Raw genomic sequence first — 18,626 nt, forward strand, 5'->3', positions numbered from 1 at the left:
CCACTGGCAGCTCAAAGGGGCACTGGAGCTGGGCCATCCACTTTTTGTTTTGTGGTCTGTACTTTCCCCACAGCAGGAGGGGAAAGTACCCAAGGGCCTTCAATTTCTCTACCTTAACATAGAAAAACAATAAGCAAACAAACAGAGATTTCTAAGACAGGGTTACAAAGGCTAGAAAGACGTTATTATTATTGTAAACATACACACTGTCTTTAAAAAAGTTAGTATGTGTTTTTATAAGGGTGAATGTCTTTTCTGGAGTAACTGTGGCATATGCAAATTTATCTTTTCCTGTAAGAAATCAAACTTTCTCTATAAAAGATTCTGCACTGCCCCTGCATCAGCAAGTGACTTAACCTACTCTACTGCATGACCACACTGTAAAAAAAAAATAATAATAATCTAAATTGTACAGGAAATAACTGATTTGTTCTGTAGTTGCTGATGGAATGATAGTTATATCAGCTCATTAGTGTGTGCTGTTGCTAGTTAATTGTTAACTGCAAGAGATTTACATTTTATAGAGAATGTTTCACAATAATCATCTTGGGACTACCTGTAAAATAACTGTTTTTTCTAAAACACTTATGAATTAGGATATTTTTTACAGTTTTTGTTTGGCAAACGCTTCTGCCAGTCATGGACCATGTCTTTTTTAACGATCTTTAACCAATATTTTCATTAATGGTAAACATTTGGGACACTGTGCTGCAATGCATTTCACAGTTTTTTTTTTTACAGTGCAGTAAACCAACAGAAAAACCTCTTAGTGAAAAGTGGCCTTGGATACTGGGGCTGAATGAATACCAGTTGTAGGCAAGGCTAAATTCTGTGTATTGTTTTAATATTTGTACATGGACTAGCTCATTATTATCTGAAATATTGCAAATGCAGTTGAGTTGATGACATCATGAAACATAACTGCATGACATTATTATAGTTGCTGCTTCCTTACACAATGTAAATACAATTCTATATTTCTGTAATGTTGACAGGAACCTGAAATGCCTGACCAAAAGAGAATGACAAAATGTTTATTACCAGCAGGGCACTGTTGTCAAAAATCTTTGCCTGATTGCGGGACTTTTTTACTTTTTTTGCCCATTCTTTGGCTCTGGTACGGAACCCTTTCATACGGGCCGTCTGCCTGGACTTCATGTCCCAAGCTTCCCACACTGAGTAAGGGAGAGAGACAGGAGAGAGCGGTATGACTCACGGGAATAAAAAAATAAAAACAAATCTAAACTGTGGTCCAGTTGATCAAGCATTGCTGATTTTCTAGCCCTCTAATTACAAGTGGCTAAATAATAACTTGGATACCAGGTTTATGCAATTCATTGAACAGACAGACTAAATATGCAGCTGAGTCAATGCACCGGCACATTAATAATATTAAAGGCATAATGCTAAAACCTAGTTAGATATGTATCCATATTTTAATGGAAAATACAAATGTCCATCATCTGGCCACAGACTTAAAGGGGTAGTTAACCCAAAAATGACAATTTTGTCATTGTTTACTCAACTTCAAGTTGTTCCAAACCTGTATGAGTTTCTTTCCTCACCTGAACACAAATGAAGATATTTTAAAGAACGTTGGTAATCAAACAGTTGAAGCACCCATTGACTTCCATTGTAGGAAAAAAAAAAAAAATGAAAGTCAATGGGTGCTTCAACTGTCTGGAGACCAGCATTCTTTAAAATATCTTCTTTTGCGTTCAGGAGAAGAAGAAAAAAACTCATACAGGTTTGGAACAACTTGAAGGTGAGTAAATTATGATTTTCTTTTATTTTTGGGTGAACTATCCCCTTTAAGTTGTCATTATTGTATGCACTAGTGGAGATGTTGCCATTTTCTTAAAATCTGGATAATCTAAAAGAACTGAGTGACCATAGTTGAGATTCACCACGATACAAAGTACTGTCTGTAATACACAGATTCAATATTAAATATGTAGCCTTGTAAGAGGATGTTTTTTTAAAAGCACCAATAGTCAAAAAATTCAATAACAACAGGTACCTTTTCATCAGTTGGGAAATGTAACATTTTGAAAAATGCCTACTGTGATGCAAATTTGTAGTGTAACAAAACAAAACTTTTTCTGTCTTTTGTATGATAAACTTAATGTCTCCACTGCAAACTCCTGTTTTACTGTCACTCTATTGCATGCGCAACAAATACTGAGATATTTAATGCCAATAAAGTTTATTTTAATTTGGACTTAATGACTCTGGCTTTAATGCATGAAAATGGGGGCTAGCAGTTATACAGTTCAATAGTCTATTATGCATTATTTACCTTGGTGCATCTTCTATTGGCACAATTTATCTTTTCCAGGGAATGGGTGCACTGTCGAAGAGTTGATCCACCTGGCATTTTCACTAGAAACAAAACAAAAATAAATGATAATTATCGACATGCCACATAACAAAATATTTAATTCTGTGGGAGGACCTGATGTGAGCATATCATATACCTTTCCAATGTCACTATAAAGATAAAAAAAAATGACATAATTTGTCTTTATTGTCCAACATGGATAAATTGTGTTGGACCTAGGGATGGGTGACAGAACACATCAGACAAACTCTATATTAACTTAAGTAATCCAATTGATGTTAATGATATTGAACTGCAAGGTAAAGTAAGTGTGTGATATCAAAGTAAGTATGGGTAGCACTTTACAGAACACACATTATAGGGTAATATCTCAAAGTAACTTATTTTATGGTAATGACAAGTAACTTTTGTAATATTAATGTGTACATTTTTGGTAAAAATGTGTAATTATTAGCATTATGACAGTATGTAGGAATTGTGCACTCATTGAATAATTACTATGTAATACTTTGGAAGCATTGGCTTACTACTAGTCCTTTCCTTCTCTAATTAATGGAACTTCCATATTCTTGAGGACAGATGAGGTTGTGTGACAGTACTGTTACCCAATAACTATTGTGAAATAATGGGAATGGCACAATGGGAACGGCAGAATAGTCCGGCTACCTTAATATTGTTTTGTTTTTAGACTAATCTAAATCGTGCTCAATTTTCCTTTAGGTAAAATGCACTATACAGTATGTGATGGCATTAGAAATCAAATATCCCGGGAATTGAAGCCTAATCCAACCCTACTGTATCATGCCTCTGCAAGCAACTAGTAATGTCTGCCTGAATATACCAACGTGCCTGTTATTCTAGCAGATCTCAGATCGGCTGGTATAGTGAATGTAGGCCGTATGATCCGAAATACTGATCTGGTGTCAGCACCCACGTGTAATATGTAACGTTAGAGCGATAACAGGGACACCACACCAAATTTACATATAACGTTAAAATTTATAGATGCAGTATGGATTATATACGATTTATAGCCAGTAAAAGGTTTGTCCTGTTGCCCACAATTTGTGGAATAAATCCGGTCTAGGAGTCCATGCGCACTAATTAGTCCACATTATTGACCCCTGGGGGGTCCCGTAGGCTAACGTTACCACTTTAGCTAAAAACATTAGCAAACACTAATTCAGGCTTTTGATTTGTAGTGCTGTCATCAGCCATGTCTAAAAGCTGAAGACCCATGTCACAACATGATTGAAAACTGTTTTTTATTTATTTCAAACTGCAACAGGCACACAGTAGAAGTTAGAAATATCAATGGTAGGTACCAGCTGTGCTAACGGAGCAGCCCACGGTTCCACTAATTTTAAAGCATTACGCTGCCATTTTGACACATGGCCCCATGTAACAGAAACACTGAAATAATTAACTAAAATTATTAAAATAATACAGTTAACGCCGTGATCTCATTGCAAAAAAGAGAAAAGAGAGCTGACCTTACTTACCTGTTTGAAGTTGTAACGGTACGCGCATCAGGTGGAGGTGAACTGAGCTTCGCTGGTGACGTCATTGCCGTTGAAGGTGATGCGTGGAATTTAGACGCATCTGCTCTCCACTGAAGTTAATGGGAAGGATTGGCGTATCATATGCACGCAAAATTGGACATCGGCGTATGCATTACACGCATTCGCTGCAATTTTGATACATGACCCCATGTAACGTTATGCAGAAACACTGTAATGATTAAAATAATACAGTTAACACCGTGATCTGATTACAAAAAAGGACTGTTGCCTTTCCTTACCTGTTTAGAGATGTACGCGGATCAGGTGAACTGGGCGAACTGACTGAGCTTCGCTGGTGACGTCATTGCCGTTGAAGGTGATGCGTGGTATTTAGACGCATCTGCTCTCCACCGAAGTTAATGGGAAGGATTGGCGTATCATATGCACGCAAAATTGGACTTTGGCGTATGCATTACACGCAATTTGAAAGTGTAAAGTCGTGTTATTTATACGCAGATTGATGAGAACGGGTTGAAAGGAACATAGGAATACAGCGTTTTAGTTTACAATAAACAATATATGAGGCATCTACTCATACTATAAAGTTCATCAAATATACATCTAAATAACTAAAGACAATGCGTAAGCAGGAAATATAGCAGGCTTAAAAATAAACACCTTTAAGACAAACTTAAGAAATACAGAACAATATTAAGTATCTGTCAGGATACAGGCACAGAGGCGGAGGTAAGTGAAAGCAAACGTGAGTTTATTTACAGTGATATATGTGCAGAGACAAAGTTCATGTGCAGGTGCGTTGACGATCACGTCATGCAGAGGATCCCAGGTGAGCAGACCCTTCTTCCGAGAGTTGGACGTGGGTAGACAATGCCCAGTGATACGAATACTTTTCTGTTTCAGATCCAGGGAGGAACAGGGAGATCTCGGTGGACACGTGGAGCACTTGGATTCAAATGGCAGGACTCGGGAAACAGGGAACCAGACTGGAATACTGGAGACAGCAAGACAGGGAGACAAAGGTGAGTATATTCAGGGGTGAGTATAGTTACGTGATGGATCTTCGTTGGCAGACTTGGAAACTTCGGGAAATCGTGGGTAACGGTCTTCTCCTGTTGGAGGCTTGACAATGACTGGGGTGTGCGTGAGTGTTTTATAGGGCTGGGTAACGAGGTGACTGATTGTGAACAGGTGTGACTGGTTAATATTCCGGGGAGAGTGACCTTTGAGTGGTGGATGGGAATGAATCTGATTGATTCCTGACAGTATCAAACAAAGGCACTTACGTGGTGCAATTACGCACACACAGGAAAAAACAAAGAAAGGAGAAAAACTCTGCACAGTACATCCATGTGCAACAAACAGAAGGAACATGCTATGGGCACATAGTATAGATAAAAGTTCAGGAAATGTTTTGAGTTGCAAAAAAAATTTAAAAATATATTTTTATGTTAAAGGAGAACTCCGGGCAATTTTTAAGTTAATCTTGATCGTTAGACCTTTGTGAGTACTGACTATAGAAAAAAAAACGAACCGGATTGGTGTTTGCTACGCGGAGCTGCGACCGCGAATGCCCAGAGCTCCCACCCAGCTAAAACGGCAGCTATGGGGGCATCGACATAAAGAGCGTTTTTGAACCTCTTAACAGACACAAAATGCAATTAAAATGTCTGTCCAACATGAACAGGGACCCTACATGTGAACAATATGCGTTTAGCAACTTAGCCATTGTTTCAACTCACCTAAATAGTCTTTTAGACGGCAAGCTGTAGTCTCGCGCTGCAGTCCCTTACTGTAGCCGGAATAGGTAAACAATGTCCAGGTGGGAGGAGCGTTGATCATGTGCGACGAGTTATGATCAGAGTTGCTTACAAGTGAAGAAGAAATGGTTCGTGTTTGTGCCTTTCCGAATTGTGACAACAGAATGCGAAAATATAAGAGCTTAAATTTTCATAGTCTTCCTTTCCATGACCTCGAGATTCTGCAGTTTGTGGCTAGTTGTATTTCAACTTGATGTGCAAACTCCCGTAGAAGTACTACGCGCTAAAGATTACCGCATTTGCAGTGAACACTTTGACAAGGATGACTACACACACTCAACACAGCGGGGCCGTTTGAAGAAAAATGCCATTCCATGTACAAAGACTCGTCGCACATGATCAACGCTCCTCCCACCTGGACATTGTTTACCTTTTCCGGCTACAGCACGGGACTGCAGCGCGAGACTACAGCTTGCCGTCTAAAAGACTATTTAGGTGAGTTGAAACAATGGCTAAGTTGCTAAACGCATCTTGTTCACATGTAGGGTCCCTGTTCATGTTGGACAGACATTTTAATTGCATTTTGTGTCTGTTAAGAGGCTCAAAAACGCTCTTTATGTCGATGCCCCCATAGCTGCCGTTTTAGCTGGGTGGGAGCTCTGGGCATTCGCGGTCGCAGCTCCGAGTAGCAAACACCAATCCGGTTCGTTTTTTTTTCTATAGTCAGTACTCACAAAGGTCTGACGATCAAGATTAACTTAAAAATTGCCCGGAGTTCTCCTTTAAGTATATATATATATATATATATATATATATATATATATATATATATATATATATATATATATATATATATATATATATATATATATATGACCTTTACCTTTTCAATAATTGAACAACACTTTGAATATCAGGTATTGTTTAATTCAATTCAAAACTATTTCTATAGCACTTTTCACAATTTTGCATGGTTGCAAATCACCTTTACATACATATAGAAAGTAATTACAAAAGTAAAGATATATAATTCTGACAAATAAAGACAAATAAACAACATATAGTCAGTTTGAAATGGTGAAAGATATTCACACACACTAGCACAAACAAGTATATTAAATACAACTTAAGTTAAACTTTTGGACAACTAAAATACATTTAGTACAAAATTAGTTGTTCCAATTTAACAGACTTTAAGTAAACCAATTTATAGTGGGCCACAAATATATTTAGTTATACAAAGTACATACGAATAAATTGTGCTTAAGTATACTATTTTTTCACTAGGGAATGCAGATTTAGTCAATGATAATCCCCAAGAGGTAAAAAGAGAGTGAAAGAGAGTGTTTGGTTTTATATTTGTTATGCAAAATTTTATATAGCAATTTTAGAGCAACAAAAGAAAAAAAAGATCCTGGAAGCACTGACGATTTCAGAGGTTTTCTGTTTTCAGAACTCATCGGGAAGGCCTTGGGGTCTGTAGTGGTTGGGGTCTCCACCGTTACGCCCCCAGTGATTGGCCTTCTGGTCAGCTTCAGAATCAGAGTTGCCACTGTCACTGAAATCCTGAAGAGCCTCTCTTACGTCACTGCACACATCATTAACATGTTATGATTCGAAATTCCCCAAAATCATTTAAACATCCATTGTAATAGCACAATGAGCTGCTGTTTCATTGTAGAGTGTGGGGGAGAAGTCATTCTTGCTCAATTTAAGTGCTTATCAGGAATAGAGTAATCAAATCTGCCACAGTCAGTATGATTTTGTACGTACCTGATTATTTCGGCCGCCCACATGCCTCCTGGACCCCTTTTTGCAGCCTCATAGTTCCCACGTGCATGGAAATACTTGTCTGAGTTCTTCCAGTTGGCACCCTTCATATCCTGGTAGGCGTCCCACATGTCCTTTGCTCCTACAAGAAACGGTGAAAGTAGTTCAAATATGCCAACAATTTGACTCAACTTAGTGCATGTCTCAAGTTAAATGGAGGTAAAAAGGAAAATTAAGTGACCTTCAATGGCTTCTCCTGGGAAGTTGTACCACTTCGCCTGGGCCTCATTCACCAAAAGCACCAAAGCCAGCACAGCAAGAATAAGCTTCATGATTACAGAGCTGAACACATAAACATAATATGTATAATATTTGAACAATACTTAGAAAATGCTTTTATCCAAATCAGCTTATCGTACACTCAAGATCTCCATAAGTAAAGTGCGATCACTACATAGACAGATAAGACTTCAGTTAGATTAGCATTAATATAGAGGTGAGTTTAGTCAGTCTCTTACCTCTGCTTTGCTCAGTTCAGTCATATCAGGTCTTCATCCAGCTAGATCCATTTTTATAAACTTTGGATTGGGCTGGACTTGGATTTTCCCAATTGTGACATCCCAGTTGGGAAAATCCCAATTTTGTAATCTCCATACTGAGATGTGCAATACAAAATGAAACCAAAAAGTGTACAATACAAAATAAAAAATAGAATAACATAGAAAATCTAATTCTTAAATCTATAACATGCAAAAGAAGTGTAGTATGGCAAAAAATAAATAGTTCTGTGGTATAAAATTGTAATTTGTAAGGAATATTGACATTTTGCAAACTTTATAATTAAATGTAGAATACAAAATGAAACCATTATATTTTCAATAATTAAACATGATTGATAATTATAATAATAATAATTTAAATACATGCAAAGGAAGTGAAGTGTAGTACAGCATAAATTAGTTCGTTTTGTGGAATACAATAGCATTTTTAGCTTATAAAAAGTATGTTTTAATCAAAATAAATGATTTAATCAATAACATGTTTAACTGTCATGATTGCTGTCTTGTGTTCCCTTGTCTTGTGTGGACTTTAGTTATTTCCTGTCTTGTGCCATCTTTTATAGTTATTTGTAGTTTTTCATGTTGTTTTGTCTTCCCCAAATGTGTCTTGTTAAGCTTGTTTGCCCCTGTGTATTTAAACCCCTGTGTTTGCTGTGTTCTTTGTCAGGTCTTGTCATGGATGTACGGTTGGTGTGCCTCATTCTGTTCTCGGTTCCCTGGTCTGTGTTTTGTTTTTGTTTATGATCTTATTGCATTTGGATCCAAGTTCACCCTGCGTTACAATAACATTGTAATTCAATATAATATAAATAGAGCAATATTGGAGATGTTGTTATAATAAACTTTTTGGTCTGGTTCTCAAGGGAGCACCTGGAGATGCTGCTTGGTACTCACACTTTATGCGGCACACTTAAGGCGGGCGTACACGGTGCGAATTCTGACGGTCGGAAGATCGTATGTCCATGCACACTTTACGAGTGGGTTTATCCGAAAATCGTACAGAGGCAGTGATATACGACACGATTTTACGACCTGCTGAATTCCAAAGAAATCGCACGAAGTTCTGCGCCAAAAACTCTCTCATAACTGCACATAAGCTAGCGCAGTGAACGGGGCTTGAGTGAACTTGAGCGCGTTGTGAGTGAGGGCGCTGGTGCCAGATCCCGTGTTGCCAGATCCACATAATGGAAAGGTGACAGTAGTATTCTGGACTTGTGTTTTGGATTAATGTCACCGTTTAGGAAGTTATTAAAGTGGTTCGTGATATATTAATCTTATTTCCAAAACACAAGCTGTGAACTTATTTCGGATTTTTATAATTTCTTTGTTTTTGTTTGTTTTTGCTTGTTTTTCGTAGCAAGACCTGGCAACATTGTTCTGTCAGCATTAATAAAAAAAAAAGATTAGGCTGTAGACAAACTGTAATTGCTGGTAGGAAGATACAAACGCAATGATCATCGTGACGTGTAAGAATCTGTAAAAAATTTATAACACTATCAAAAACAATAGCATACAGATCTGTATGTTACAGAATGAAATATACCAAATACTGGCCAGCAGGAACACGGCAGATGCTGTTTAGTTAACCTTTCACAAAGTCATCATAAAAACATTAATTGAAGCAGTGTTTCTAGTAGTCCACACCATTTTCGTCTTTCTTCTGTGGATTTCCAGAGCTCCTGATTGGTCAAATTCAGATAGAGCGACAAATCGGCTCATTCAACCGCACACACCGCACGAATGCAAGCCGACAGCTCCCGAACTTTTTCGACATGCTTAAAAATGATTGTGAGGTCGAGAGCTCCCCGGCTCGGCTCGTATCGTGTGCGAGAAAGATACGAGCATAACCGATTTACACCCGATTTCTCCCGAGTGAAAAAAATCATCTGCGAGCTCGTAAAACAGCAAAAAATCGCACCGCGTACGCCCGCCTTTATCCTACAAGCTGCCTAAATGTAAAATAACACTATTTGTTCACTGTAGAAATTAAAAATAGGTTCATCTTTGTTTTTTTGTTTTGTTTTTTTGTTGTATTAACCCTCTGGGGTCTAAGGTGTTTTTGGGGTCCCTGAGGTGTTTTGACATGCCCTGACATTTGTGCTTTTTTCAGTTGCTTATAAACACATTAATGGCAAAGTTGTCATTACACTCTATTTAGCACAAACAGGGCTACCATAATATGTGAGCAACATGTACATGTTTGTATTTTTGAGAGAAATAATAACTAAGAGAACTAAATAACTAAATGTGTCCACAATACTTTTCACAAATGGATGTTGTCGTCTAGAGTTTTTGCTTCAAAATGATCTAAAAATGATCTGTCCTAATCATTCATATAAAACAATACATTGATTTAAAGGTCCCACTTTATATTGAGTGGCTTTAAGTACTATGTACTTACATCGAAAAATAAGTAAAATGTACTTATTGTGTTCATGTTGTATTGTAAAACACTTTTGCTGCTTTTGAGGTGTGATACGGGTAAGGTTAGGCTCAGGTTTGGTGGTATGGGTATCTTTAAGGGTGGATAAAGGTGTAAGGGAAGGGTCAACAGTGTAATCACAAATGTAATTATTTATTACAGCTCTAATTACATACGGGTATTTTCAAAATATAAGTACAATGTAAAAAAATGTATGTACACAATACGTCCAATGTATCAAATTATTAATTTCAATGTAAGAAAATAGTACTTAAAGCCACTTAATATAAACTGGGACCGATTTAAATTTTGTAAGACACTTTTTGTTTAGAAAGGCAATATGTGTGGGGGAGCCATGAATAATGAATAATGATGTGATTCACACCTGAGAAGACAATGACCCGCATAATGAGACTTTCAGTCAGGTATGTCACTGAGAGGGTACCACAAGAAAGAATGCGAGGATAAAAAAACATTTATTTATTAATATAAAACAATATAATCCAAATATAAATTAAAGTCAAAAACACATTTTTAGTACATAGTCATACCTGGAAACAAATTCTGTTCAAATAGGCTATATGGGCCATTTTACAGAATTGATTCAAAGTTAGAGTTGGAAACATCTTGAATTTTCTTTTGTCTTTTCCCACAAATTTTGTATGCATGCAAATTGTATAATATCCAAGGAAAACATTTCTAGTAATTCTGTAGTTAATTCTCATACTGTATTTTCAGAAAGTTTCGAATATATCCTCTCCCCAAATGTGTCATTAATAAAAAACAATAATAAATAATTTAATGAGAAGGCTTATATTGACTTAAGATTTTGTTTACATCTACCTTGTAAATACATTTTTTGCTATTTTATTAAGTATCCACATCAACAACAATTACAATTTTATCAATATTTTAAGTGTAATCTTTCTTTTTAAAAAGTATACATTTTATCATACGTATTTCAAAGTTAAGGATTCATTAGTTTGAATATAGCTGTCACGATGTGGTTGAGACAAGGAAGAAGCAGCATCCACTTGCAGCACACTTTTTTAAACAAACTCCAAACTTAAGGACTCAGACAGGGAACAGGACTCAGGAACAGAACAACCAACATCAACGCTACAACATTAAAACAAAACACAAGAACTCACAAAGACTGGACTAAGGCCACGTCCACACAAAGCCAGAGCTTTCCCTATCCGATCTTTTTTTTTCCATCGTTCTAAAAAAATTCCGTAAACCAGGCGGTGTCTCAAGAAATATCTGCGTACACACGAAACCATTGAAACTGACTCAAACCGATGTAGTTTACATGCCAGACCAGGGCCGGGTTCCCTTACGAAGGGAACTCAACGATGCGTCCATCGACGCCATGGGAACGGCCCCAGCGTGACTGCGTCTGAAGCATTTATGTCAACTAGTCCAATGCAAAGAATGAGCGTCACGGGCGGGTGACGTCATGACCAGGATATGATAAAAGCACATCCGGTGCAAACCGGCATTAGCTTCTGTTGCCTCAGCAAGCGATCTGTGTTATACTGTCTCTGTCTATTTATTGTTGTCTGTTGCAATGTATTCGGAAACGTTATGGCGAAACAAGTGTACAAGCACTGTGTTCCTCCCTGCCCGCGTTATTTAACGGGTGGGGACACACACGAGCTTTGTGTCATTTGTTTGGGAGTGGAGCATGCGGTCTCAGCCTTCGAGGAGGCTGAGTGTCAACACTGTGAAATGCTACCGCTCCCAATGCTCCGCTCTCGCCTGTCACTCTTTGATGAAAAGAGTGGGCAGGCTCGCGATCCTCAGGGATCAGGACCGGTGTCTGCCGAGGCGGCGCGGAGAATGCATTCCTGGGGATCGCAAAAGGATCTTTTGGAGGGGTTGGAGACGGGTCCGCGGGCCTTTTCTCCTTCCTTACCCGGAAGATCCAGCGCTCTCCCCCCGGTGTCGGAAGCACGCGCTGCGGTTTCTTCCGCCCGGGGAGAGAGCCCTCCATTACTTCAATGCTCGTCCTCCGAGGAGGTCGATGTTATGAGTATGGAGAGTGAAAGCACACACATGGGGGAAAGGGATTCACAAGTTATTTCCCCAGCATATGATGAGCTGGTGGATGTTATGTCACGGGCTGTAGAGAAATTAAATATTGAATGGCCATCTGAGAATAAAGGCGCTCATCCTAAAAGTAAATTAGATGAGCGCTTTTTGTCTTCCACTACTTTACCTCCACCACGAGGGCTTCCCTTTTTTCCCGATCTTCATAATGAAATATAGAAATCGTGGAATAAACCTTACTCTTAACGACTTTTTAGCCCTCAAGTTAACACTTATTCGAGAATAAGAGATTAGCATTAATATAGAGGTGAGTTTAGTCAGTCTCTTACCTCTGCTTTGCTCAGTTCATTCATATCAGGTCTTCATCCAGCTAGATCCATTTTTATAAACTTTGGATTGGGCTGGACTTGGATTTTCCCAATTGTGACATCCCAGTTGGGAAAATCCCAATTTTGTAATCTCCATACTGAGATGTGCAATACAAAATGAAACCAAAAAGTGTACAATACAAAATAAAAAATAGAATAACATAGAAAATCTAATTCTTAAATCTATAACATGCAAAAGAAGTGTAGTATGGCAAAAAATAAATAGTTCTGTGGTATAAAATTGTAATTTGTAAGGAATATTGACATTTTGCAAACTTTATAATTAAATGTAGAATACAAAATGAAACCATTATATTTTCAATAATTAAACATGATTGATAATTATAATAATAATAATTTAAATACATGCAAAGGAAGTGAAGTGTAGTACAGCATAAATTAGTTCGTTTTGTGGAATACAATAGCATTTTTAGCTTATAAAAAGTATGTTTTAATCAAAATAAATGATTTAATCAATAACATGTTTAACTGTCATGATTGCTGTCTTGTGTTCCCTTGTCTTGTGTGGACTTTAGTTATTTCCTGTCTTGTGCCATCTTTTATAGTTATTTGTAGTTTTTCATGTTGTTTTGTCTTCCCCAAATGTGTCTTGTTAAGCTTGTTTGCCCCTGTGTATTTAAACCCCTGTGTTTGCTGTGTTCTTTGTCAGGTCTTGTCATGGATGTACGGTTGGTGTGCCTCATTCTGTTCTCGGTTCCCTGGTCTGTGTTTTGTTTTTGTTTATGATCTTATTGCATTTGGATCCAAGTTCACCCTGCGTTACAATAACATTGTAATTCAATATAATATAAATAGAGCAATATTGGAGATGTTGTTATAATAAACTTTTTGGTCTGGTTCTCAAGGGAGCACCTGGAGATGCTGCTTGGTACTCACACTTTATGCGGCACACTTAAGGCGGGCGTACACGGTGCGAATTCTGACGGTCGGAAGATCGTATGTCCATGCACACTTTACGAGTGGGTTTATCCGAAAATCGTACAGAGGCAGTGATATACGACACGATTTTACGACCTGCTGAATTCCAAAGAAATCGCACGAAGTTCTGCGCCAAAAACTCTCTCATAACTGCACATAAGCTAGCGCAGTGAACGGGGCTTGAGTGAACTTGAGCGCGTTGTGAGTGAGGGCGCTGGTGCCAGATCCCGTGTTGCCAGATCCACATAATGGAAAGGTGACAGTAGTATTCTGGACTTGTGTTTTGGATTAATGTCACCGTTTAGGAAGTTATTAAAGTGGTTCGTGATATATTAATCTTATTTCCAAAACACAAGCTGTGAACTTATTTCGGATTTTTATAATTTCTTTGTTTTTGTTTGTTTTTGCTTGTTTTTCGTAGCAAGACCTGGCAACATTGTTCTGTCAGCATTAATAAAAAAAAAAGATTAGGCTGTAGACAAACTGTAATTGCTGGTAGGAAGATACAAACGCAATGATCATCGTGACGTGTAAGAATCTGTAAAAAATTTATAACACTATCAAAAACAATAGCATACAGATCTGTATGTTACAGAATGAAATATACCAAATACTGGCCAGCAGGAACACGGCAGATGCTGTTTAGTTAACCTTTCACAAAGTCATCATAAAAACATTAATTGAAGCAGTGTTTCTAGTAGTCCACACCATTTTCGTCTTTCTTCTGTGGATTTCCAGAGCTCCTGATTGGTCAAATTCAGATAGAGCGACAAATCGGCTCATTCAACCGCACACACCGCACGAATGCAAGCCGACAGCTCCCGAACTTTTTCGACATGCTTAAAAATGATTGTGAGGTCGAGAGCTCCCCGGCTCGGCTCGTATCGTGTGCGAGAAAGATACGAGCATAACCGATTTACACCCGATTTCTCCCGAGTGAAAAAAATCATCTGCGAGCTCGTAAAACAGCAAAAAATCGCACCGCGTACGCCCGCCTTTATCCTACAAGCTGCCTAAATGTAAAATAACACTATTTGTTCACTGTAGAAATTAAAAATAGGTTCATCTTTGTTTTTTTGTTTTGTTTTTTTGTTGTATTAACCCTCTGGGGTCTAAGGTGTTTTTGGGGTCCCTGAGGTGTTTTGACATGCCCTGACATTTGTGCTTTTTTCAGTTGCTTATAAACACATTAATGGCAAAGTTGTCATTACACTCTATTTAGCACAAACAGGGCTACCATAATATGTGAGCAACATGTACATGTTTGTATTTTTGAGAGAAATAATAACTAAGAGAACTAAATAACTAAATGTGTCCACAATACTTTTCACAAATGGATGTTGTCGTCTAGAGTTTTTGCTTCAAAATGATCTAAAAATGATCTGTCCTAATCATTCATATAAAACAATACATTGATTTAAAGGTCCCACTTTATATTGAGTGGCTTTAAGTACTATGTACTTACATCGAAAAATAAGTAAAATGTACTTATTGTGTTCATGTTGTATTGTAAAACACTTTTGCTGCTTTTGAGGTGTGATACGGGTAAGGTTAGGCTCAGGTTTGGTGGTATGGGTATCTTTAAGGGTGGATAAAGGTGTAAGGGAAGGGTCAACAGTGTAATCACAAATGTAATTATTTATTACAGCTCTAATTACATACGGGTATTTTCAAAATATAAGTACAATGTAAAAAAATGTATGTACACAATACGTCCAATGTATCAAATTATTAATTTCAATGTAAGAAAATAGTACTTAAAGCCACTTAATATAAACTGGGACCGATTTAAATTTTGTAAGACACTTTTTGTTTAGAAAGGCAATATGTGTGGGGGAGCCATGAATAATGAATAATGATGTGATTCACACCTGAGAAGACAATGACCCGCATAATGAGACTTTCAGTCAGGTATGTCACTGAGAGGGTACCACAAGAAAGAATGCGAGGATAAAAAAACATTTATTTATTAATATAAAACAATATAATCCAAATATAAATTAAAGTCAAAAACACATTTTTAGTACATAGTCATACCTGGAAACAAATTCTGTTCAAATAGGCTATATGGGCCATTTTACAGAATTGATTCAAAGTTAGAGTTGGAAACATCTTGAATTTTCTTTTGTCTTTTCCCACAAATTTTGTATGCATGCAAATTGTATAATATCCAAGGAAAACATTTCTAGTAATTCTGTAGTTAATTCTCATACTGTATTTTCAGAAAGTTTCGAATATATCCTCTCCCCAAATGTGTCATTAATAAAAAACAATAATAAATAATTTAATGAGAAGGCTTATATTGACTTAAGATTTTGTTTACATCTACCTTGTAAATACATTTTTTGCTATTTTATTAAGTATCCACATCAACAACAATTACAATTTTATCAATATTTTAAGTGTAATCTTTCTTTTTAAAAAGTATACATTTTATCATACGTATTTCAAAGTTAAGGATTCATTAGTTTGAATATAGCTGTCACGATGTGGTTGAGACAAGGAAGAAGCAGCATCCACTTGCAGCACACTTTTTTAAACAAACTCCAAACTTAAGGACTCAGACAGGGAACAGGACTCAGGAACAGAACAACCAACATCAACGCTACAACATTAAAACAAAACACAAGAACTCACAAAGACTGGACTAAGGCCACGTCCACACAAAGCCAGAGCTTTCCCTATCCGATCTTTTTTTTTCCATCGTTCTAAAAAAATTCCGTAAACCAGGCGGTGTCTCAAGAAATATCTGCGTACACACGAAACCATTGAAACTGACTCAAACCGATGTAGTTTACATGCCAGACCAGGGCCGGGTTCCCTTACGAAGGGAACTCAACGATGCGTCCATCGACGCCATGGGAACGGCCCCAGCGTGACTGCGTCTGAAGCATTTATGTCAACTAGTCCAATGCAAAGAATGAGCGTCACGGGCGGGTGACGTCATGACCAGGATATGATAAAAGCACATCCGGTGCAAACCGGCATTAGCTTCTGTTGCCTCAGCAAGCGATCTGTGTTATACTGTCTCTGTCTATTTATTGTTGTCTGTTGCAATGTATTCGGAAACGTTATGGCGAAACAAGTGTACAAGCACTGTGTTCCTCCCTGCCCGCGTTATTTAACGGGTGGGGACACACACGAGCTTTGTGTCATTTGTTTGGGAGTGGAGCATGCGGTCTCAGCCTTCGAGGAGGCTGAGTGTCAACACTGTGAAATGCTACCGCTCCCAATGCTCCGCTCTCGCCTGTCACTCTTTGATGAAAAGAGTGGGCAGGCTCGCGATCCTCAGGGATCAGGACCGGTGTCTGCCGAGGCGGCGCGGAGAATGCATTCCTGGGGATCGCAAAAGGATCTTTTGGAGGGGTTGGAGACGGGTCCGCGGGCCTTTTCTCCTTCCTTACCCGGAAGATCCAGCGCTCTCCCCCCGGTGTCGGAAGCACGCGCTGCGGTTTCTTCCGCCCGGGGAGAGAGCCCTCCATTACTTCAATGCTCGTCCTCCGAGGAGGTCGATGTTATGAGTATGGAGAGTGAAAGCACACACATGGGGGAAAGGGATTCACAAGTTATTTCCCCAGCATATGATGAGCTGGTGGATGTTATGTCACGGGCTGTAGAGAAATTAAATATTGAATGGCCATCTGAGAATAAAGGCGCTCATCCTAAAAGTAAATTAGATGAGCGCTTTTTGTCTTCCACTACTTTACCTCCACCACGAGGGCTTCCCTTTTTTCCCGATCTTCATAATGAAATATAGAAATCGTGGAATAAACCTTACTCTTAACGACTTTTTAGCCCTCAAGTTAACACTTATTCGAGAATAAGAGGGCTAAAAGAGTAGGTTATGAGGCGATGCCCCAGGCGGAACAGAATTTAGCCAGCTATCTTTCGCCTGGTCCCGCATCGTCCCTGAATGCCTCTGCTTTCCCCACTAGACCGCTTAAAGCCACCTCGGTTTTAGTGGGCAAAGCTTATACGGCAGCAGGTCAAGCTGGAGCATGTCTGCATACAATGGCAGTGCTTCAGGCTTATCAAGCTGACCTGCTGGGGGATCTGGATAGTAGTGAGGGAATTTCTCATGACGATATTCGAGAACTTCGTCGGGCTACCGATCTTTCTCTCAGGGCTACTAAGGAGACCGCCAGAGCAATTGGGCGGTCTATGGCAGCCTTGGTAGCTACTGAGAGACATTTATGGTTAAATCTATCAGAGATTAAATAAAAAGATTGAGCTTTTTTATTAGATGCTCCGCTTGAACCTTCTGGTCTCTTCGGCGACACAGTCCACGCGGTCGTCGAGAGATTTCAGGAGTCTAAAAAGCAAGCTGGTGCTTTTAAAAAGTTTATCCCTCGCCGTGTCCAGCCCCCTGGGGCTGCTGGGCGTGAGCAGCCCCAGCCGTCGAGCTCATCATATCATGTGCAACAGAAAGAGAGTGTTGCGTCTCATGCACCTCCACATAGACACTGGAGACAGACGCAACCCTCTCACCCGAAGTCTTCTAAGTCGAAGCCGGATCTGAGGACCGTTCTTCAGGCGAAGAGGACTTCGGCTCAAAAAAAAAAAAAAAAAAAGGTCCTGATGTTCATGCGTCAGGCCTGTGAGGACAGCTCCGACCGAAGTAGAGCGGTGTACACCTCATTATACGGTGCCCGTTCCATTTCGGGGTCCTCACGAGACTGTTCTGCCAACCCTGCCACCCTTGGTGCTTCAGGGCGCAGCGGTCTCCAGCGAGTCGCTGATGCTATGCTGCGGCACAGCATCGGTTTCGCGCCCTCTGAGAGGGGCTTTAGAGCAGCCAGTTCAGGTAGTTCCTGCCATGATGTTCCAGGCTCCAGAATTAGCTGTCTCAGTAACACCAGAGACCAGCCTCGAGGACACTTATGTGCATCGGACA

The 18,626-nt window shown here is 38.9% G+C and overlaps 1 protein-coding gene and 1 long non-coding RNA gene across 2 annotated transcripts; both read right to left on the reverse strand.

Moving 5' to 3' along the window:
- Positions 1–823: 823 nt before the first annotated feature.
- On the reverse strand, positions 824–1,163 carry LOC143718659 (uncharacterized). The gene is made up of 2 exons (XR_013196476.1): positions 1,093–1,163; positions 824–999 (listed from the first exon to the last, which is right to left on the reverse strand). It is a non-coding gene; the product is annotated as an uncharacterized LOC143718659 (long non-coding RNA).
- Positions 1,164–6,527: 5,364 nt separating this feature from the next.
- Positions 6,528–7,936, reverse strand: LOC143718646 (serum amyloid A-5 protein-like). The gene is made up of 4 exons (XM_077209672.1): positions 7,910–7,936; positions 7,633–7,733; positions 7,395–7,533; positions 6,528–7,209 (listed from the first exon to the last, which is right to left on the reverse strand). Exons 2-4 carry the CDS (start codon positions 7,721–7,723, stop codon positions 7,071–7,073), a joined length of 369 nt encoding a protein of 122 aa, XP_077065787.1. The 5' UTR covers positions 7,724–7,733; positions 7,910–7,936; the 3' UTR covers positions 6,528–7,070.
- Positions 7,937–18,626: the final 10,690 nt, after the last annotated feature.

This window comes from Siphateles boraxobius, unplaced genomic scaffold (assembly GCF_051911475.1).
Source record: "Siphateles boraxobius isolate OS27281-9 unplaced genomic scaffold, OSU_SipBor_1 61, whole genome shotgun sequence".
Classification (NCBI taxonomy): Eukaryota; Metazoa; Chordata; class Actinopteri; order Cypriniformes; family Leuciscidae; genus Siphateles; species Siphateles boraxobius.